Below are 24,811 nucleotides of genomic sequence, written 5' to 3'. Positions count from 1 at the left end.
GAAAAATCTACTCAAAACACATCTCTTTAATTTAAAATTGAATATAACTAATGCATGTAGTTTCAGGAAGTAAATATAAATACCTGGTGTTTGTCTTGATGCATCTGTAAAAGAAAGTAGATATTCTGTTAAAATGCTACAATTCCAATTTGTTCTATATATGCATATGGTGCGGAAAAAAGACTATAGTTTGTGGTATCGCACAATTTACAAAAAAAGTCCCTGCTCTTCGTGCGAAGGAATCTCACATTTGTGCGACTTGGTGAAAATCGATGATTTATTTGATGATACGGATTAAGAACCAACCTGAAAATTCGTGTAGTTATGACTAAATAGGCATCATAGGCGCATTCACTGTTGATCAGTGATTATAAAGGTCTTCTTTAATTTGACTGTTATTGAAATATAAACGGATTTGGCATTTAAGATTGGTGAATGGTGTGCTTCGGGAACAAATAAACACGGGTATCTACAAAATGTATGTCTCAATTCTACAACAGCTTAGTCTCTGGTGTAATGAGTAAGGATTTACCTAAGTACAATATATATTGCTTTATCTACAAACTGATAGAAAATAAGAGCAATACAGCGGGAATGTAAAGGGAGTTTCCTTGCTGACGATAAAAGGTTTTAGATGGTCCATTGCCGAGACAAAAGAAGACGTTCATCTTACAAAACCATATAGTTCGCAGATATTGCTTAATCATGAAATATGATTAATTGAGCTGTTCTTATTTGGTCAGAAACTAGATGAACCTTATACCATAAATATCCTTCAGTCTTTTATTAACTTAAATGAAATCGCCTATTTTCGATATTAGCATCGTGCTCACATCTTGCATCGTGCAGCATCGTTTATCGGGTAACACTGTGTGCTCCCGCTGCTTTATAAATTGTCTTTGTGCTCATGAGGGTTATTCAAAATGTTTCACATCAATATTTGTATCAGAATATAATAAATGTACTACATCATAATAAATGTGTGTATAAAACAAATGAATTGTTCTTTGCATTGTAAGAGTGTACACTTGTCATTATATAGGTATGTCTGCTTTCTCTTTGATATCATTTCAGTAAACTTGACTTTTCCATTTAACGTCCTTTTTTTTCATTTTCTTTTAATCGTGTCACAAATTAACTGAACAAATATGCATACGTTTAGATATATATGTTAGACAAAGTGGAATAGTGTTTTATTAATTATGCATGTACAGTAACTAAGGGCAATTCGATGTGTTTGAGATAAATTATAGGGCAAGTGTAGCGTAAGAAAACTTACCTAACACAGTCAATGATACGGTTTTATTTAGGTCCTCCTTAGTACTAATTTGGCACTCATACTCCCCTGCGTGCTCTTTTTGCACATTCTTAATAACGAGAGCCCAGATTTGACTGCGGTCGACATGTTCCACGGAGTAGGAGTTGTCGCTCGTAAACACAAAATCACCTATCGTCAATGCATGTTTCTCTGACTTCCTCTTCCAAATTACCTAAAACACACAAAAATTATGGTTCAGAATCAGATGGGGAAAATATAAGATGACGATCGTAAATCGATGTCAATTATTAATTGCATTAGGGATTAATAAAAACCATTTTCACAAGGTTTTGAAAGGAACATTTTATTCCAACTCCGTTTTGGCATCTGTAATGGTGTTTCTGTAATTCTGTTAATGGCATCCATTTGATGAAATATCTCACGAAATAAGTGATTGATAATCACAAAAAGTAATTCAGACAATACAGAAAATAACGGTAAAAAGTTCCATAACAGAATAGTGCATGGCATACATAATTGAAAAAGCACAGCAAATATCACAGCGGTGGATTCCCATTATTTTTCCTGTGGGATTTTTTTCTCGTTTTTAAGGAAAGAAAAATTTATGTGCTCTTTCCTTTCCGGAAATATCACCAATTATAATCAGGTATGAAGGATATATTTTGCAGAACAACCAGTTCACAATTATATATAGATCACGCTTACAGTTTTAACGTGCATTTCGTACGTGACGTTTTAAATGGCGCGCTATAATAAATCATCGTTGAAATATTACAAGTTGCCCCTGTTTAATCAGACCATAGATAAAACATTTAACCTCAATCGAAGACTTCCATACCTAAATCATACGGATGTATGCTATTTTATATAGCACATGGATAATAAACGGAATGAAGTTTCATTTCTATTCATTTTATTTTTCTAATTTTTCTCAACAAACATAGGTTTTGATGTCACAAAAGAAGAAAATGTTAATTTCAAAGATGCTAGGAGACAAATTAAACACGAATAACGATATGCAAAAGAGTCATCTATGCTACAAGGCAGCCTCCATTCATTTTACATGTGAATAACATTTGATTAGTTACCGTCGTCTCTCGAGATTTAAGATGTTGTCTTTAATTCGATATTCTGATCTGATTTCGGAGATGTTATTCTAAAAACCTTTCTCCTTCTTGTTTTCATGTCAACATTTACAATTTTCCGCGCTTCAGCCATTGGCTAGCTACAGATATATACTCTGATACTACATTTAAAATCATAGTGCTAAAATACAACCTCTCAAGTTCTTTCATTGATTAATGATAAAAAAACAACATTTCAATGAAAACTGACCCTATTTTCGGTATGATCTTATAAAAGGTTAAAAAACATAAAGCTCCTTGGGAAATAAACAATAGCAAGTTCCCCATAAAATATCCACATGGGACATATTAAAATCCAGGGATGATCTCCAAAGAAACCTTTTTTACATTAGATGGTTGTTTTGATAAAATATGTGAGTGTTTGGCGAACTAATGATGTGTTCTGTAGCAGTAACGTGTTAGATACCATCCAATTGGAGATCCCTTCTTAAGTCATGTCACTAGACGAACCTAATGTAAATGTGTTTCATGTGCCACGATTTCCTCAGATCATGCTCAAAGCGACCTCACTCGATTTAATAAGACATTACTGATGAAACTGGAACAAATATCAAGTTATCTGGGAATTGCAAGCTTCCTGCCAGGGACAATCGCTGTGGAAAATATCTTCATGGAAAGAATAGGTTAATGTAACTGATTCAAGATCAGGAACCCAATAAGATATATTCCCATTGAAACGACAACTTCTATATAATAGAAAACGGTTCTCTCCGCTCTAATCTTATCGCAATTCTGATGAAATTGAGCACTTAACATTCTTTAATTCTCAGCGATAAGGCCTCGATAATTGGACAAGTGTGGATTAGGAATTCAAGGCACATCAGCAGGACATTTTGACAGATTTTGCGGCAGTTTCCCAAGCCTAATTAGACGTCATGCCGAAATGAACATAAGGAAAACGAAACCAATTATAGGTACCATGATATTCATGGAACTATACCAAAAAGTCAGTAATGAAATACCTTTTTAATATTGACTGTGCTTTAGCTATTTTGTATATAATAATTTTGTGCTTTTTAGCTATCAGGAAATTACTTTTTTGCAAAAATAATCAATTGATATACATGTATGTACATGTTATGATTATTTTTGTTTAGAAATTAGAAATATGATAATATTATGTATTATGGTGGTCCTTCAAGTTCATAGTCACGGAATCGGCAGAGCTGTAGTTGTGTATATAAGCAAGGTGAATTTCAAAAGCTTGAATACTGTTCTGCACATTAAATGCGGGTTCATTTACACATGAACAGTAAATACCTACTAAAATTTTAGTATTCCCAACATCCTGTCTGATTAACTAATCAATCGTTCGATATTAAGAAAATTTTTAACGATAATACGACTAAAAACAAGTTTGATAGTCTAATTGAGTTCTGTATTTTTCTGTACGCAACGGCTCGTCAGCACAAAAGATCTGGGATGGATTTTAATATCTGTGTAGCCCTAAAGCGTACAATTAGCGTTAGATCCCAACGGAAGTAGCAGGAATGCCAGCAAGACTTCCGTGACCTCAGCAACATCACTAGGTACGGTGCGCATGTTTTAATTAAGTACGTCATGGACTAAACAATGTTCCTACATCGGAATCCAGAAGATCGTTGTATTCATTATACAAAGAAATATTTGTTTCTACCCAAACTTAAGTCTTCATTGTTTTCGTTATTTCATCTATTGCCATGAAAGCGAAACTTAATCGGTTAATCACTTTCATTGTTTCTCTCTGCATTCGCTGGTAAAAAAAGATGTTGGCAAATGTGTGAAGATCTGTTTCTCGAGGTTTGCCGTATCCTGCATGCCATGGTTAGTTCTTTTGCCTTTTCATTCTACCAAATTGGCTGTCACCTCCTAGACTGCATAATTTTAGCCCTTAGAATCACTGACGAGTCCTAGAAGGACAAAACATGTATTTTATTCCATTCAATGCATTTGTTGGCTCTAAATTTGTATGAAAAGGCGTTATTCACTTGTGCGTCTTTTGTGCAATCTTAATATGGTTGTGAGGTTTTCCACAAAGTTTGTTTTTTGTCGAAGATGGTTCAGGAAGCTAAATACTTTATGACATTCTCTTGTGATCGTGATGGTGGTTCATAGGTGATGTCATTTCCACTTCGTATATAAAAAAACTGACTGTTTAATTGACTGAAGTTTCGGACGGTTTCTAGATGTGTTACAAAAGATAATTTCTTAATTTGTATATATATATATATATATATAATTTGCATCGACCTCCAGATTGGATGATGTAGTGATATATTTTACACCGATAAGTCGATGGAGTCTAGTGGTAAAGTGTTGATATTTGACTTGGTGTTAAGTGTCTGTAGTTTGTTGTCGTGATGTGTCAACTACTGAGGTATTTCGTTTCTAAATGATTTATTGCTACATGTAGTCTGTTCTAAGCAGTTTGCGACCATGTGAATGCTGTATAGATGATAGCTAGGTAAGTTTCGTTACCAAGCTATACATTACCTGGACGAATTCTAAAGATCTTTTGGCACCTACGGCAACGTTTTCATATACACTATAGAATTATGGAGGGTTGTATTTGCTGTAACTCACATGTTCAAAATATGTGATTTCGCTTAATTCGGTTAATTATTAAGGTCTCATAAAAGATTAACGATACCGTAATGACCTTCAAACAACCAAGTAGGATATGTTTTTAGCATGACATCAAATAAAATCAAAATAATATATCAGATGCTCTCTTCATTCTTCTCTTTTTTTCGGAATATACAGTATGTATTGAACAACTTGCCTGATCTGTTTATCTTGCCTCTAACTGTTATAAATCCATCATACCGGTCACTTTTATAACAAAAATCAGACTTGGTAAACACGGATGATACAGTTGTACATAACATATATAATGAACGTGTATGACACGGAAATTACTAGTTTCATTAGTAAATTATATTGTCATCATCATCACCGTTAATGAGTAAGTAGAATATCAATGACGGCGTATTAAAACGACCATGTACATCGTTAAAATTTTAATTGGTAGTTCTGCCTACCTTAACACACCATTGATAAACCCTATCTCTCTCCTTTCGATACTATATCATATTCTATATTGCTATTATGTACCTGATATCAGTGGAAAGTTGGAAAATCCTCTACTACTGTGTTGAGTTAGGTCACACAGTCTACAAAATCAATTATGCAGTAAAAACTACCTGTTATAACACACGGATAGTGTTTACACGTTGAAAGAGTCCGTGACTTAGCAATTTGCTTTGGCTCTCATTCCCTTGTTTAACAATGGGTAATTGTAACTTATACCATAACTCTGGTTACATAGTTAATGTCTGTATCTCAGGGGACTTAATCTGGAATTGTCGTGCGTCTGCAACCATTTACCCGAAACGTTAATATTTGTAATCCAGCGCATTCGTAGCCATTCTACCGTTATATTGGTATAAAGTGTCGACTAGACCCATTGCAACTCAATATACAAGTGATTTATGGCATATGTGTGTGAATAATTCACTTTTGAAACCACACCAACAGTCAACTATATCATCTACAGAGGTCGGGCGTACTATTAAATGTATGTTTATGGTCATTATTTTATCAATTAATGAACACTACAAGTTTGTTAAGGTATAACTAGTCTCTAAACCAAATTGATAAATAAATATCGATTGCATTTCTATAACAAAATACGATGTGTTTTACAGAGTTTTCAAATGTACTGTTCTTTTGTCAAGTATACCATAATACCAAGAGCATTATTTCGTCATTATAATGGATTAACCTCAAAAGTAATTTCAAGCCATGTACATTCATTTCGACAATGTATGTTTGCAAAAATAGCCGTTTATAAAATATATAATTTTATTGAATATTAACATATTCTGATTAAAAGTTCAGTTTGTAGAACTTTGTCCCAGTTCTAAGGGGAGTCTGAATCCGGCAGACATTGCAATTTTCATGTGAAATAAAACACATGGGAATATGTCTTTACGTGATACACATGTAGACAATAGACGGTATTCCTAATGCACCGTCTCATTTGAACGTAAATGTACCTGATACACACTTTAGCATTAACGCTGACATATAGAACAAATTTGATTTACAATCCAAATTCAACGTCTCTAGATAAGAATTAGTGACTTCAATACATAGTTCAGATTGTAACGATTCATGGCTGCTTTAGGACATATCTGACAACTATAAGGTCACAACAAAAAAGTACTTTATCCGGTAAAAATGGCTGCAGGACTATCTGGTTACACGCAACAGGTTGGATTGTCATGTTTCATTAATCTAATGCAAAAACCGAAAAGACTTAAAAACTATTTTTCTACTACAATGCGTTGGTATTATTCATCTGATCTCCCAAGACATTAATTAATCATTCTAAGTTTTATATAAAACATACATGGTATAAGCGATGTGTTATAACATTTTAGCATATTTTGATAAGATAACATGATGAGCTTTTGACCGAAAGAGAGCTTCATCTGCTCGTGGAGATTAAAACGCACAATAAGTAGGTCACGGTTGCTTTTCTTTTAATAATCGTATTTCTATTTCTTTCGTTTTTGCTTTGAAGATAACAAACGAATTTAATTATAGTTATAAATTGTTATGACTAACAACGTCTCCGTGTCTTTATGTAATTGTCAGTTTTTATATATCAATTAGCGGCATAGAATCATTATGTCCTAACAGATGACGATAATGAAAGAGTGGAATAAGAACAGGTCGATTAAGCTTGGAAACAGCCTTTTAATTGTCGAAGTAACCGGTCTTAAAAACTAATGGTCGTCGCTTATGGTACATGTATTTCTTTCACTCTCGTTAGATATTCTCAAAAAGACACAAAAACACTCACAAAAGTTTCTAATTTTTGTAACTTTTGAAAAAAATAACTTTCTCCTCTGTATGAATCAAAATATTCCACCAATATTCGTTGAGTAATCTCTTTATATACACAAATGGCTCTGCTGTATTTGTTAATGATACAACAAACCCCTGTATTGAAGGAGAAGATCATTTATTGAAATGTCATCGATATGTACATATTGTTTTTGCTATTTTTGTGAAAAAATGTACACAAAGTTAACTTATTTGGGTATGATTTAATTCGAGTTGCTTGGTAAATAGATATTTTTTTTGCTGAGAAACACACTGTCGCTATCACGGAAGCCATATTAACAATATCTAAACAACGTCGTTACCAAAAACACAGTGTACAGCACACTATTACAAACATACAGTCACATAAACAGAAACAAAAACAACAAGGGCGACAACTGTATAAATCATCATCATTTTATCAAGAAAACTGTTATAGTGGATTCCTAATACTATAAAATCAGAAAACGATCTAAATGAAATTTATCAAAGGAAAAAAATGAAACATAATCTTGTATCGAAATAAGCAAGTGATGCTTGATTTTTACATGTCCCGACATATAACCACAAAAACCATCATAGCGTTTATGCTCAGTTGTCATAAACCAGAGCGTCTGATCACACAAAAGTATATTACATTTTGTGCATATGATAAACGAAAAGATATTATTTTAAAAAAAAATCAATTTAACATAATGATGATATAGGAAATATAATAAAAACACTGCTGAAGATAAACCGTCTGTGGTGCAGGAAGTCAGACCAATCAGAGAAATGCTTTTTATTCTATGTAAAATTCTCCGATATTTTTTTTTTTTTTTTTTTTGTCCGATGGCTTGAACGAAATGTGTTTCCACCAGACTGTTACCTTGAGCACTGCGTATTTTTAATGTTCAATTTTATACCGATTCATTAAACACTATGAAAGAGTGGAACAGAACAATATTACGTTTTGCTATCAGAAAAAAGGCATTGTCTAGTCAAACATGGCATTATTAATTGCGATGCGTCATAATATATAGAACTGTTTCTCATCGTTTTTCAAATACAGAATTGTTTTATGTTTTGATCGAATCTGTAATTTTCCTTTTTCAAAACAAAGAAAAAAATGCAATTATCCCTATCATCTTATACTCGTGAAATAAAACGTTTGTAGACGTGAAACCGGAAGACGTCTGCTCCAAATACCGTAAGAATTCAACAATGCTGCCCTATTATCTCAACACCTATATGTTATTCCATATGTTGTGTAAAGATGAGAATGTTTATTTGATATACAAACATAAAGACAAATGTTAGTTTAATAGAAAAAATGATTTAAGTAATGAAAAGGTATTTGATTAGGGCAACTCATCGCAAAAATGAGTCATTCCTGCTGATAATCGTTTTTTTAAAGAATATCGTCATGCATGTATATCTGTTAATGAAATTAACATTTTCTTTATTTCTATTATTCGATTTCAACTACATGACTAAAACTTTGAATTACAAATAGCTGACAAAACCAAGCATTCTATCGCTTTCAAAAACCGAACCACCATCTCCTCGAACATTTCAAGGTTACTGACAAAAAATTCTAAATTCGATAAACTGTCAGAACAAGGAATTGTCTTCATCACAGCTGCCACACCTAATTTCTTCTCCATGTGGGAAATTTCCTTTTACCTCATAAATAGATATTTTTATAAGACGTCACAAACAATTTATCCTGTGAACACAGACGTGATATTGGGCTGATGCATATGATGCATGGCTAATTATTCCAAACACCGCTTGATCCCAAGAGATTCTCCATATTGTCTCTAAGTTAACGTTTCTAAACCCCGCTGTATCCGTTTTTAAAGTCGTTAAAATGCGAATCGATAAAAACATAGCGCATTGAACGAGCAATTAATCTGGCAATGAAACAAAACGACATAATGGACATCTCAGAGCAACAAATGCCAACTCTCAATGTTCATGAACATTTCCAATTCATTATTCTTTACTTTATTGGTTTTACCTTTTTATTAATGCAGAACTCGTATTTGTTGATATTGCACGTTGTATCATAATGTTTGCCTACAGTATTTCTGTATCAGTTTCTAAATATCTTTATAAATCAAGATTTCAATAATTCTATTTTACTTTCGGTACAGGCTGTATAAACCAATATCGTTTGTCAAAGTCATGAGACGGTTTTGTCTTATCTTGATATTGTTACAATTTTAACAGGAGTGGGCCTGTGAATCATTTGTATTCCAATGTTCGTCAGTGATCACACAGATTAAAATATCAATTGTTCGTGTCACGAGCAAAACACCGTAACTTTCGACGGATTTAGTTTCCCTGTTAACGATCAAATTACGGTAAATGTTTAAACGAGTATGATAAAATTCTGAGTTATAATCATTAATTAATAACCGAACTAATGGTAGACTGAACATTGAGTCAGGTCCCCTGGTTGTATGTGATTGTTGATAAGGGACTGTGAGAACGATGACTGGACAATATCTCGAATTGACTCACTTCAAGCGATTGTTCCGTAGAATAATTCCTGCTTAGAGTTTCTCGTGAGGATTGCGAAACCAATCTGTCATATGTTCACTGATGAATATTCATGATATATTTATGAATAAATATATGTATCATAGAACAAATAAGTAATGATGAATTATTTGTAGATGAAATGAAGTACAATACAACTTACAGATTTTGTTCCAAGGTTCCTGACGGAGCACTCGAGCACCGCTGAGTCACCTACATAGGCAGTAACATTAGACTCCATATCATTAAACATTGGCCGGAGGTATCGCACGGCCCCACTGGGAAGTGCTGCAATAAGAGAGAAACGGTGTTTACTTGAAGTAATTTCACATAGAAACATACAAATATTATTACATCGAGCAGAAAATAAATATATTCATGATCATTTTTGCCAAAAAAATCTCTTCATACATCCATACTGTAAAATCCAGTATTTTCATAGAGTTCAATTTTCGCGGTTTGCTCACAAGCATACTGGACACAAGACGTAGATAGATATACCTATACATTTGCTTACGTATAATTAAACAGTCAATGGATAGATGAATTTGAGAATGACACCAAATCAAAGAAAATAAATCCTTAATCCTTAATAAGACTATAATTTGTCTTTAACACGATACATGGTGAATGTAATGACGTCACGAACTTGTCGAATACAATGATGGATATGATTATATAGCCAAACTGAATCCATATATGTTACTAATAATCACATGTATGTGATATTAAAAAAAATAAGTCAAACTGAACGATACACTGCACATAATCAGACTGTACGATATGTAGTCAGACTGTACGATATGTAGTCAGACTGTAGTCAGACTGTACGATATGTTCTCAAACTGTACGATATGTAGTCAAGCTGTACGATATGTAGTCAGACTGTACGATATGTAGTCAGACTGTACGATATGTACTCAGACTGTACGATATGTAGTCAGACTGTACGATAAGTAGTCAGACTGTACGATATGTAGTCAGACTGCACGACATGTAGACAGACTGTACGATATGTAGTCAAACTGTACGATATGTAGACAGAATGTAGTCAGACTGTACGATATGTAGTCAGACTGTAGTCAGACTGTACGATATGTAGTCAGACTGTACGATATGTAGTCAGACTGTAGTCAGACTGTACGATATGTAGTCAGACTGTACGATATGTAGTCAGACTGTAGTCAGACTGTACGATATGTAGTCAGACTGTACGATATGTAGACAAACTGTAGTCAGACTGTACGATATGTTCTCAAACTGTACGATATGTAGTCAGACTGTACGATATGTAGTCAAACTGTACGATATGTAGTCAGACTGTACGATATGTAGTCAAACTGTACGATATGTACTCAAACTGTACGATATGTAGTCAAACTGTACGATATGTAGTCAGACTGTACGATATGTAGTCAAACTGTACGATATGTAGTCAGACTGTACGATATGTAGTCAGACTGTACGATATGTAGTCAAACTGTACGATATGTAGTCAAACTGTACGATATGTAGTCAGACTGTACGATATGTAGTCAGACTGTACGATATGTAGTCAAACTGTACGATATGTAGTCAGACTGTACGATATGTAGTCAAACTGTACGATATGTAGTCAGACTGTACGATATGTACTCAAACTGTACGATATGTAGTCAGACTGTACGATATGTAGTCAGACTGTACGATATGTAGTCAAACTGTACGATATGTAGTCAGACTGTACGATACACTTTAGCTAACTTGTTTGACAGACTTGTAGAATAATAGTACTCGCATATTACATAGTGAACCAGAGGAACTAGAATATATATTACTTGTTATATGGTTTAAGAAACACGTATATTAGATATGTCAAATTCCATAGATTTTACTACAACTACACTTCTTGTTTCATTCGACTATCACATCTGCATTGTATTTAACTTTTATACAGAACCTGGCATTGTGTAGCTTCATTTTGAGTATACATTTCATACCTAAGAAATACTTAAACCAGATTTCCGAATTACCAAGATTGCTTATATAATCTCATCAAGCATGACCAATCGCTGTTATAAAAACCTTTTCCGTCAATAAACTGCCATGGAAGAAAAGCATGACTGTGATATACAATGTATATTGTGAAATGTTCAAAGTTTATCCTTCTGTCATAAAACGTGCATACAATTGAGCTATACAACAGGCGTTGTAATCGTATATAACACGTCTCCTATGTTTTAAGATGGGACCATTTGATACGAAACCAATTGCAACCGCCGACGACTGGAAAGAATTGATAGTTAGATAACACTTGGAAACGCTACGTAACATAAAGAAAATGGCTGATTAGGCTTATTTTTGAGCTTATTCATTCTAAATAAATGTCACTTAATGCATGACAACATTCATTTGTAATGGCAGTAGCTATATGCATTGTAACACAATGAAATAATGCATTGCATTTATATCTTAAATGTTTAAGTTAATCGTTCATTTTTGTCATTTTTAACGCGATTTGTTCTACTATGACACTGACAAAATTGATTTATTGATATTTCATTTGAATACATAGAAATATATTCCTAAACATGACAATAATTCACAAAATGCGTAAACATTAACATGATGTTATGATAACAGATCCGGTAAGTCAACTCGGTAATGTGATCAATAAAAAAACGTGGTGCAATATTTTTTCTCCTTGTAATAGTTCCCTTGCTCTCAATTTTTAATGATCCCCAACAAGGCTTATCATTAATTTATGTTTGTTAAGTGGCATTCCTTGTGTAATTGTTCGATTAACTTCTCAATAAATAGACAAGGTGTAAAAAAATCTTTTTAATATTTTAGTAAATTGCAATCACAATTTCTCCCTTCTCGATAATAAGGTGGCTAGTTTTTTATTACCATGTCGATGGGTTTGATTCAACTGGAAACAACAACATTTGGAAGAAAATCCATTTCAATCCAAGATAATCCTCTATTATCCACTATCGTAAATCATTTCATGGGTTTTTATAATGAAAGCTCTGCTACATACGGCTAGGCATTCCTTGGTACTGTCAAACTTTACCGTTTCCGAGTCGGAAGATTATTCCATTACCCAAGACTCAGCGGGCCCCGTCATTTTCTTATAGCGTTTAAATAAGAACTAAGAAAGTAGTAAATATTTCATTTCCTCTTCTTTTCCTTTGGTGTTTTGTCATTGATTTACGTCTTTTCCTATCATAGACTGTACCTCATGTTTACACCTTTTTCTTTGGAAAAACAAGAGATGCCCGCGGTAATAAAATCTACCATATCAAATCAAACGTTGTGATATATTTATATCTCCAGCCACGCGTCGCTATGCTGTAATTACGAACAGAGATGCGCGATCAGATGGTTTGAAGACGACAGATCAGCTGATGTACTGTAACGTTGATGCCTGGAGGTGAAAACTGATCTAACAAATACGATCCCTTCTATTGCATTAAAGTACCATTACTTTCGAAAAAAGACGGATATGAACACGTTTCAAAGCGTGCGTACTATTACACCTATAACGTAAAACATTATATACTTTAAATAAAATCGATGCCGACATAATTTAAAACCCATGAATATATTCCGTTGAACGTGTAACAAATTTATATTTTGAGGAAAATCTGTTTTTCAATTGCTTTAAGACACATCTGAAATATCTCGCCTTTCATTGATAGAGATATTTTATGTACCATGTTGGTAAATAATAGTACTCGTGTCTACAGCTAGATCAAACTCCTTCCGGTATTTTGTTTCCACAGTGGTATTTGGAAGAACCTATATTTGTGAGGAATGGCGAGCGTTCTATGGCTATTAACCCCGGCAGGGATACAACATGTACAACAAGGCCTGTTAAACAGGGAAGTGCCTGACAATTAGCTATCACTGAAATCATGTCTACTTTGCTCATAGTGTTCATCTTTCAGCAGCATTTGCCAGTGACAGGTGCGACCTTTCCGCGCGAGTTCTGTTGAGGGCGCACAGACCCAAACTGCCGGAACAGCAGTCGTCAACGTGTGTGTACGCGGTCTATGTGCAATACTAGGTAGCGGTATTTCACATTATTCTTTACACGCTGTCCTCCTGTACCATTCCATAGCAGCGAGAGTTATTGTTGAATCGGCAGGTTCACTTCTCAACTGAAAATGTAGATGCATTCATATTGACCTCCAAGCGCAAATAGACTTGTTAGTTAAACCGTCCCTGGAATTCAAAATTGATGAGACTCAATAGAAGAAGAAGAGACTGTTGTAAAATTACAAAGAGAAAATACTGTTTCTCAAAAATGAGTAATATACAATATTGGTCAATCCATGTAAATAATGGCGCGTTCTCAAACGGGATCATCGGACATTCTAACGAGCATCAAACACATGGAATTCATTATCACAAATGGTTATAGACTATTTGCCAGCTTGTATGATCTGTTAGTATCGTGAAAACTAAGCGCACTTTTCTCGACGCGAACTATTTTTGATTAAATATACTAATACACACGTGTAAAATTTTCAAATCTGTAATTAAAACAGTACATCACGTTCTCGATGTTTTCCTTCACTGTCTGATATCCGTACAGCGATGAAAAGAATATTTCTATAAGCGTGAGTGATAAAAAAATGTTCATATTCGGGGTGCTTTGGATCCGTTTCATTCAGTTAAACCATTTTTCAGAACGATATTTGAAAATTGCATTGAAGACAGATGCTCTCAAATCTTTATAAAAAAAAAGAGCACAAAACACACACACACACACATACACACACACCACCACCACCACCACTACCACCACATACACACACACACATATCAATTCCATATATATCATTACAGAATGACTATATACTTAATCGATGAAAAGCGAACAAGCCTGATATAAGCTTACAACATCGTTTCCTCCAAAGGGTTCCTAATGCATAATTCTACTGTTTGTTTTACACAGGGGTATGAACGAAAAACATGATTATAGCTTAAATAAGAAATGAAATATAAATGATGATTTAAATGTAGGTGTTGCAATAAAAAAAAAAAACCATTTTATGCTTGTGGAGATTGCTATTTTGCAAATTATCAAGAAGTCAATGGTGACATACACCTGCGTACTTTAATCACACATAACAATACAAACACATGCGTGCCTACATTTTGATAATCTTAAATGCAACGAAGATATCCTTGTCGTCCTTGAAGATGTGCATGTACTTTACACTTAGAGCGTCATCGTGATGAAGATAAACCGCACGAATGTATTAGTATAATATGAGTAACATTGATCCATAGTCAGGAACTTGACATGATTATGAATCATACGGAAATTCGACGGAGGAACCTTTTCAAAGGCAGCTGACATCATGAGAGAAACAAGTTACAAAATTGTTTTTCTAAAACTGAAGATAGAAGGAAATAGGATATTACCTTAATAAACAGGTACATATACATGGGCTCATTGCCCAATAAAAAAGTCCGTATGCATTGCGGTTCTTGGGCAGTATTCGTTATGCTTCACCGCGTCGTGATGTGCTAAAATTCTTGCTTTTCTCTATTTTCTGTGAATATTTGCGTAATCGGTTTTGATGGTTCGTAATACAGTTCCAGTAGGATTAGATTTAGGCGCTATCGCATTGTCAAATCAGATTATTTGTGCCGCACGTGCGACGTTCCTGAACGAGGTTTTATTGTCTTATAGGCCCATTAAAAACGTACCATTTGCCAAATACGACTTGTAGCCATCGCATACAACGGATATCTCATTGAAACAAATGATCTTTAACCTGGCTTCGAATTGACATGATTAGAAAGAAACCTGAGCTTCCAAGACTTAATAGGATACACCCGCTCTTACGTAACGATCCATAGATGAGAAGGTATTGGCAAGCTTTACACTTCCAGCGCATTCAAAGCGCTAACACCGCCTCTGTTCGGTAATCCTTGCAACTCCAAGGCCAAATCGGTTGCTTGTAGCATGAATACCCAAAGGCACAATAGACTCTACTGATAATCCTGATACACAGAACCATATTGAACGTTAATAAGATAGAGATACGAAGATGGTTGGAGAGAATAGGATTTTGTCACCATCGCTTATTATATAGGGGCCGCGACATTGCACTAAACGACTTCACGTGGTGACCGATGATCGTCTGAAAATAAATTGAGTAAGGGGCAATATATATCACATTTTTATTGAATTTGTCGAATAAAATATTCCAGATGAAATATCAAGGTGCATGCTAGTACAGTCTGCGAAATCCATCATACACAGTTTCCATGTTTCAATGCATGGCTTACGGTTCTCTCAGAAGATTTTTTGCTTACTGCATCTGCTGTCAAAGTATACATACTCCATTTCCGCAAAAGATATAGTTCTATAATCGTTGTATTGTAAACCCATGTGAAAAAGTAAAGTATTGAATCTATCATCTTCAGTTTTTCAATCTCACACGACTTTGATGGCAATCCGTTCTGTGAAATTTTATTGAAACAGCTAAGGTCGTATGAAGATTGATGAAGATGTGGGAGAAATGAAAAATAACAGTCGCGTTATGTACCGTACAATACACATCCGTTGTCTGGAGTTAGATAAATACCTTCTTTGCAGGTTTTCTCAGTTACGATAGTTATCACGACCGTAGTTAAGCTAAAAAAAACCTCCTTGTTTGAAGTACGTACTTAATATATCCCTAGACCAGGAAAATTTACATAAAAGCGTTTTGTTCTCTCAATCTTTCCATTTTATATCTATACACATTCCAACTATTGCCGCCAGATAATAAACCCCTTCCTGTCTGCACTATTGTTTTTACATTAGAGCATGTTTCAGAAGGTGTGTGGTACTCAGAAGTACAGAAAGGTGCACTATTCAATTGGATTGGAGAGATTCCTGGACGAGTCTAGCATACCATACTTAGACTGCATGACACCACTGTATACAAGAGTGGAAAAAATCGAATACAAGGCCATTATCTAACAAAAAATGTGTATGGTTATATATATTGATACATTGTAAGTAATTGCTTTTAAAAAGTAATGTGTTACCTGATTTCTCGAAATAAATCAAAAGGTGACGTGCAAAATGTGTTTTTCTTCGGTATTGCTGTTTCATTTTGACAAATGACCGCATTGTACGGGATCAACATTCCATACAAATATACGCGATTGTCAAATATGAGTTACAGAACTTTCGCATGATACCCGAAGCATAACGGTGACGGCCCTTGCGAACTGTTCAACTGGTCCCTCCTTTTCTATCATATCATGTTTCATATAACAGCCTTTCAATGTATTGTTGTATACCTATATTTGTTTCGGAACACTTTGATTTTTTTTATCACGATATTGTCAGACATTGAACTATGTGTTTTTTACTATCTATTTCTACGAAATTATCATATACGTAATGGTTTCATCGCTTTCGAAGTTTCGCCTACTGGTTATTTTTCAATTCTGTATTAAACTTGTAAGATCTGTTGTGCTTCTAATTCAACATCCGGACGTTCTTTATGTTTGCACGAGGGTACAATATGCCAGTGCTAAATCTTCAACCGTTTCAGTTGTTCATGAAATTGCTGCAACCAAAGAGCACAAAAATCTAGGAGACTTAGTGACAATGTCTTCTTTTCAACGAGAAAGGTTACGTTGTACACGGAACACATCGATCGGTGGTTAAATTGTTAGTGATTTACAGCTTTAGCCGACAGAAGTGACATGTTTCAAGTGTGATGAGATTAGGCCTAGTTACGAGAGTTTTAACAGCAATTACAAACCGATGACAAGTATCGCTCATCCAGTCAATTGCTGTTTAAGTATCATTGGCGAAACTTTTAAAAAATACTACAACATTGATCAATACACAGTGACAATGAAGATATCTTGGAATCTCGAAAAATATTCATTGAAGCGTCATTTATATCAATTTTGCTAAAATATGTGTGGCTTCACCCGAAGTAAAATGAAGGTTACATACCGTATATTTCCTGTCGAATGATTCCCCCCCCCCTTTTTTTTTTGCAATTTAGCTGGAATTCAAGACTAAGCGAGCGACGTAGGTGGTTACAAGATATCGTTCATCGTAATCTTATTGAGTTAACAAAAGTCATATACATTTTCTGAATGAAATCAAGGAACAATATGAAAATAGTTTCCAATTGTGTTTGAGGCTTGAAACACACTGTGCAATGGACATACAAGCAGATAGCATCGTTCAACATGAATACAGTATTCAATACAACATAGAAAAACAATGAATATAAGCACATAACGCACTTGCTTTTTCATTCTGTCTAATCGATATCCATACAGGTACACGTATTGATACCTCCAAAACAATGAGAACAAGACTAGGTTTTCTGGAATTCTTGATCTCTGTTTTGAGAAAAGGTCCCTAATCGCACTCATTTTCAGATATGCATGGCGTTTTTCAAACATTTTTTTTTTTTGGATAGGATAATCTCCTTGTCCTGTATTAAACGTCAGCCATTCTGGAAATCAAGGTTGTGAAGTCGGTTTTTGTTTTACCTTGAGTGAAAGAAGCAAATAAATCTAAGAATCTGAAGTCTTTATACTGAACACAAAAGCAGATATATATATCTCATAAACCTAGTCTTGTTCTCATTGTTTTCCTTCCCGGAGTCATCAAGTAAATCTTCCTCTTCATATTTTGCCCTAGTTCTTATTAAGATTTCGTTAACAAGTCGTTTTCAATGCGTAAACTCTAATGGATGACTTGCAAGTCTAGTATTACACCTCAAGACAAAAATCCATTTCAACTATGTTTTTGTGACTTTCATGAACGATGTTTGATTTGTTGATATACAATTTTTGATTTTGGTGTAAGAGTTGATTTTTCGTTTTTTTTTTTTTTTTTTACTGCGTTGCACATTTGAATATGTCCATTACCGGAATCACGTATCCCCTTGGTACACAAATAAATACAACGCATTGATTACGAAACATCAAGTTGCAACACAGCTTGTGTTCGAGAGGTTATGCAGTCAGGACATCATGAGTTTGCTTACCTAGCCGCTGTGCACTGCAGAAGGTCTCGTCTATGTTAATGGTTGGTACTTATTGAGGTAAAAAGAGCTCTCTTCGGCAATAACTATCGATAAATTCTGTACCAAAATACAGTCTCACAGTTCCAGTTGATTTTATTATTTGCAACAGAGACATAAGGTGAGATGGCTGACGTACATTACCTAACTCATAACCTGCTACTCGGCTGACAGCAAAACCTTCACCTACCGCCAACATGGAGACCATTCTGACGGCAAGGCAGCGATATCAGCAGGAGCCGATGAGCTCGGTACGGGATATTTATGCATATGTGCGTATCTCCATTAAGCTTCAAAAGTCATTAAACACATTAATCGTCATTGTTGAGTCAGAAATAATTGCACCCCTGTAACCAAAAATGTATCAATAACGAAAGAATTTAGAAACTATCAAACTCCCAAACAGAATCGATAACCAAGAAATGTTAGTTAGCTTGTCTCTACCTTGCGGCGCGTTTTACCTTCCCTCAGAAATTTCAAAAGGAATTTTATTATATTTGTTTTATTTCCATTGATATATCATCAATTATTCACTGATTCCCAAGACATAATGCATAATGTTGAAAGGATTTGTATGAACTGTAATTTCCACATGTAAAGTAAATTATGTTTTTTTTTTCTTTTTGGAAATAATTATCTTTCCGGAGTAATGACAAAACATATTTACTTTTTTCAGGGCTAAAAAAGTCAGCACAATCGATTTTTCAAAGTAACGTTATAGTAGTGATATTATCGTTATGTACTGCAATTGTCTATTCAAGTTTAAATATTGGTGTCGGAGTCCATATGATTGCTTTTCCCATGCTCGGGTATTTTGATATTCTGTTTCTCCACTGATGATCCACTTATCAAATACCCCCTACAACATCGCTGTTGCATAATTATTTACAATAGTAAATGCGCAAGGGCTATAAATATTGAGAAATAATCATTTCTTCAGATTGTACGAGGAAAGCTTGAGCCTTGACCAATTGTCCAATAAATCATCACAGTTAAGTAGCGCATTGTGTTATCGGTATAAGTATGCAAACTATTTTCCAACGAAATAATTTAAATGGCGCCGTAATGTCAGTGCCATTCCGTGTATTATTAAGTGAATTAAAAGCCGATCCAACCACATAAAGTACAGTTTATCGGGCATTATATAAGTCAATGTTGATGTTGGACTTCACGCTAGCTGTACATCTGGTCCCAGCACGTGCCGAGACTGGTGTTGTCTTTCAGTCCCTCCTATTTTAGTAGCAGATCATTGCGCCAGAGTGTCTTCTACGTCATTCATTGACTTTGTATAACCGTTGTTCATGGTGTGGTTCATTACTGTAAAGACGAACTTAGAGACTTATTTGCTATATTCTAATCTCACATTAAATTAAGACAGTACAATACATATGCTGTTCTGAAGAATACAGTGCATTTTACCAATTGTGAATATGATGTTTACAAATGCCATTGTTTCAATTCTGTATTAGCATATTAGCAATTTGATCAAGGTGATAAACCATCTAACCAGCTATGTTTGTTTCTTCGAATGGAAAACACTTATATTAACAATACTTGCGCCGTATACCCAAAGACCCCGCATCCTTTCCCTACAGCAGAACACGTTATGAATGGACATCCCTTTAGTGTGAAAATTATTTTTCAGACAAAACAAAAACAAAACAAAAAAACAAAAACCCTTCAAAGCCCTCATCAAACTCGAGAAAATGGGTAATAGATCAATGGTATTTGACCTTATTCATAGTGTAGGTGTTCGCTAACATTGATAAAGTTTAGTTTGTGAAAAGATGGTTCAGAGGTCATCGTGTGAAAGTATCGATGCAGCACCCACACTATTAAGAAGTATACAACGCTGATTCGTCTTCTGTTTGAGTATAAAGACGATATGATAAACATGCTTCCTTATATGTGCATGTGATAATTCTTCAATGTGAGGATTGTATTTGTTACATCATTTTTTATATATTCTGATAAATAATTTAGAGCTGCCTTGATTTCCACGGTTGATCTCAATTTGGTAAAGTAAGACTGGCTGTAGAAGCAGGTGGCTGATGACAGTAAGTATATTGAAGAAAGAGAGATAGAAATAGGACAAGTCAAGCCAACTTGAAATTTTTAAAAGCAGTAGTGCATAATAATTTTTTTGAATCTCCAATCCAAACACAAGTTTGGTTGCTTTCCACGTAATACTTTATCATAATGAACCCTATCATTAATCTATGAGAAGTGACTGATGAGTAGTATTGTTTAAGGCTTGTCAATGGAATACCTATATACTTGAGTAAACCCTTAAATGACTGACTGTCAACTGTTGGCATTCACATCGTTATATTGGATTGGTAAGCGAATTGGCACTAGTTTGACGTGTTCCAATCTTCCTGTAATCTACAAGATTCAAACATGACGAAACACACACTAAGTGCCACCAAATGAATCAATATCGATGATAGGACTAAGAAAACCAGGATTACATTTTACACAGCATGTTGCCAGCAGGTAATTCAAGATTTGTCATTGAACAATGATTAACATTTGTTTAAAACCAACACAAACCTCATAAATGTACGACACGCCGTACCGAATACTTTTTCACATGAAAATAGAGATTTAGCGCTAAATTTTGATTTCATTGAAGTTGATTTTTTCACGTGTTGTATACTGAAACGAAATTAGCATAAACTAGTGACTGTCATTTTGATATCTTTAATTATTATTATCATTATTGTTTATTTTGATGTTAAGTGTTTACCATGTCATTACAAAGGAGTGCTGGTAGTTATAATAAAATACATGCATGGTACTAATATTTGGAGTGGGAAACAATGTTCATCCTCAAATAGAAATAAACAATTTATGATTTACTGGCTCACACCAAGACAAAAAGTAAATACTAGTCTCCGATATACGAAGACTGATTGATACGTTTTAGCATTGTTTTGAAGAAGTTAAACAAGGGTGTTCGTTTTCAGCTCTAACATTCCCTCATCGTTTAAGGATCTGTAACCAAACACTGGTGTCAACTGGTCATTTATGGTCAGTTGAACTTTCTGAAGAGGTTAATGAGGATGAAACGTAGGTTCGCCATTTCACCCCAGAGGCCAAACAACAGTCTAAACAACGGGAGCACCCTGGTTCACCCCCGAAAACGAAGCCATAGACTGTTCCATCAGGTGGGAAGGTACTACACTCAGTTTTCTGTGATGCTGAAAGTATTCTGATGTTAGATTGTATGCTAAAGGGAAAACAATCCATGACATATATTAGGCATCTCTTAGGATGTTTAGAAAAAAAATCAAATTCAAGCGCCGCGGAAAAAGGTGTATATTTCCACCAGGACAATACCTCTGTTCACAACTCTGCCATTGCCATGGTTTCCATTAATTATTGCGGTTTTGAATTGATCGGCTATTCGTCTTATTCGCCTGATACTGCTCCATCAGACTTCCATCTATTCCAAAATTGAAAAAGCTATTTCCGATAACCACTTTTGCTCAGATAATGTCGACATACATGAAGTGGAGATTCCTCTAAACGGTCAAGAAAAAGACTTCTTCAAAAGTAGCATCGAGGCTCTTAAACATTGTTGGCAAACGTGTATACATGTTGAAGGGGGTTCCTATGGAAAATAATGCAATATGTCCGCTTAAAGCTAAACCCCTAAATTTGAGGCTCACCACCTATCATTAAATAAGACCCCTTACATTGTGGTCTTGGATCTCTCGAGTCACATACTTATCGCTAAAGCCATGCATCGATAACACTCTTTTTATCATCCAATGACCTTGTTGGCAAATTGAAGTTTAATAGCTCAAGGATAGTTATAATGGTCAGGAAAAGGAGTCAACAAGCTTATTACTGAATTGAATCATTTCTCAACATATTTTTTTATTAAACCTTTTAAGTATCTGGACTATAGATTCTCGACTAAGTGACATATGGATGGATAATTTGCCTCTCCATCCAAACAAAGATAAAACGTCACTTAGAAATTATATCAATCAGCTTAAACATCAATGAACTTAAGTGGTTATGAGAACAAAAGTATCCGACGCTGAAGTATAGAGCGTACGGTGCATTGTATTAAAATATTGATGTTGAAACAAAGTCAAAACGGATTAAGTAAAAGATAATAGATTTGATACAGATTCACAAAAAGGGATATGTCTAGTGCGAAATCATTAATTTTTATAAGTACTTTTTTGCATGGCCTTCAAAAATACTTCTGACTTGTGCTTCTAAAATGCGGAAAATATAAAGTAATGTAGGTTTATCTGGTTGTTTCTCACCAGAGTGAGAGGGACGATCGATCCCTAACCAGATTCTGATGGGTAGGGCTTTATACAGCTGTACCAATACGCCCACTCAATCAGAACCTTCAATGGAAAATCAGGACAAAAACAGAAGACGAAGGGTAGGACATTTAAATAAAACTATTAATCTAGAAAGTACCACTCAATAATGTTTCTGATTTTTTACAAACGTCATAGCCAGAAATTTCTGCTTGGAGAATGAACAGAAACATGAAACATTACCGTTATCCAAAACTGTTAACATTCATTACAATGCTCCTCGTCGCATTCATCTGCAATTTCATCTTACCTAATCATACAAAAGTATTACAAAAAACATATGTTTCGGTACGTTAGTTGACATTTTATAGAGCATGTACAGAATCAATAGCACTTCGGTATTGTAAAATAATGGGACTATGATTTTATCAAACCTCTGTTATTATATTAGCCCCCGCTGTCTTCCGCAGTTGTCTGATGCATATACATAATACGATATGCACTGTACATATGCTCTCTTTTGAAAGCAGTTGGGAAATGATGAACGTGTTGTAATACATTATTGTGTAATAACGAGGTAACAAAGGAGTAAAGATTATAATATGATTTCGAATGTACTCTTACATACCTCATATTATTGAAATGTGAAATTTTGTACATAAATTTGTTTATAAGATACCTCACCTTTTATATATCAAAAACATATATATTTATGAATACCATACCTTATATCTGAAATGTGTAAAATGTCGCTTTTGAACCACTTCATGGGACTAGTGGGAGTTAAAAAATAAATAAATAATATCCAACACAGATGGAGATTTATTTTCATCACAACGGCAACATATCCAATATGCTAGAGGCGCACAGAATCTTCAGCCGGGATTATATTACATTTTCACCGTTTTATTTAGTCCATACATACATTCTAATATGTGGTTTAGTTGTTGAAACCGGGACACAATCCCAGACTCTATATTAAAATTCCAAAACAAATGACATGGCAAAGAAAGATGTCTTCACCAGCCCTCCTGTGGTATGATCAATCAAACTTTCCGCCCGATCAATGTTGTGCAATTAAGGACCAGCGGTATATAAACGATACTGTGTATCCTGGCCAAGGTCGTTACCTCTTTCTCACATACGTCTCTACCACAATCCAAAACTAAAGCATGCCCGAACTAAGACGCACTGGAATAGATCCAAACCAGTACCATAAATGCCATGGTGACTTGTCGTAAGTTAAAGTGGACATTAATGAAATTGCTATGACATCTAGGATAACATATTCAATGTTGTGATCATCATTTTTATTATCATTATTTCATCTATTCAGTAATTACTTCCTTTGAAACAAAATATTATATCTAATATCGCAACATGTAAGATCATACAACTTTTAGTCAATGTATATTGGAACGACTTGTACTTAAATGTTATCACAGCAGGGTGTAAGACACCATCACAATTCGCTTTCAAAAACTGGATACGAAACATTTTAGCAGATTTACATGTCGAAACTAAAAGCGTTTCCCAAGCATTCTTTTGTGTTTCTATAACTTATCTTCGTAATTTTTTCTCCTTTCATACTAAGAGGAAGGTTAATGGACACTTGCGTTTGGTTGAAAGCCAATCTGTCATTCATAA

At 34.7% G+C, this 24,811-nt stretch overlaps 1 protein-coding gene across 1 annotated transcript in view; it reads right to left on the bottom strand.

The window, feature by feature from the left end:
• Window positions 1-24,811, bottom strand: part of LOC132560163 (protein amalgam-like) — a 74,772-nt gene that overhangs the window by 6,789 nt on the left and 43,172 nt on the right. Inside the window, exons 3-5 of the mRNA XM_060224815.1 lie at window positions 9,986-10,110; window positions 1,280-1,490; window positions 84-104 (exon numbers count right to left, since the gene is read on the bottom strand). Of these exons, the coding sequence (XP_060080798.1) occupies window positions 84-104; window positions 1,280-1,490; window positions 9,986-10,110 (357 nt within the window). The remainder of the gene's footprint in view (window positions 1-83; window positions 105-1,279; window positions 1,491-9,985; window positions 10,111-24,811) is intronic.

Source organism: Ylistrum balloti, unplaced genomic scaffold (genome assembly GCF_031769215.1).
Source record: "Ylistrum balloti isolate Yb309-2 unplaced genomic scaffold, AGI_CSIRO_Ybal_v1 Utg371024, whole genome shotgun sequence".
In the NCBI taxonomy this organism is placed as follows: Eukaryota; Metazoa; Mollusca; class Bivalvia; order Pectinida; family Pectinidae; genus Ylistrum; species Ylistrum balloti.
This window is presented reverse-complemented; position numbering and strand designations above follow the sequence as displayed.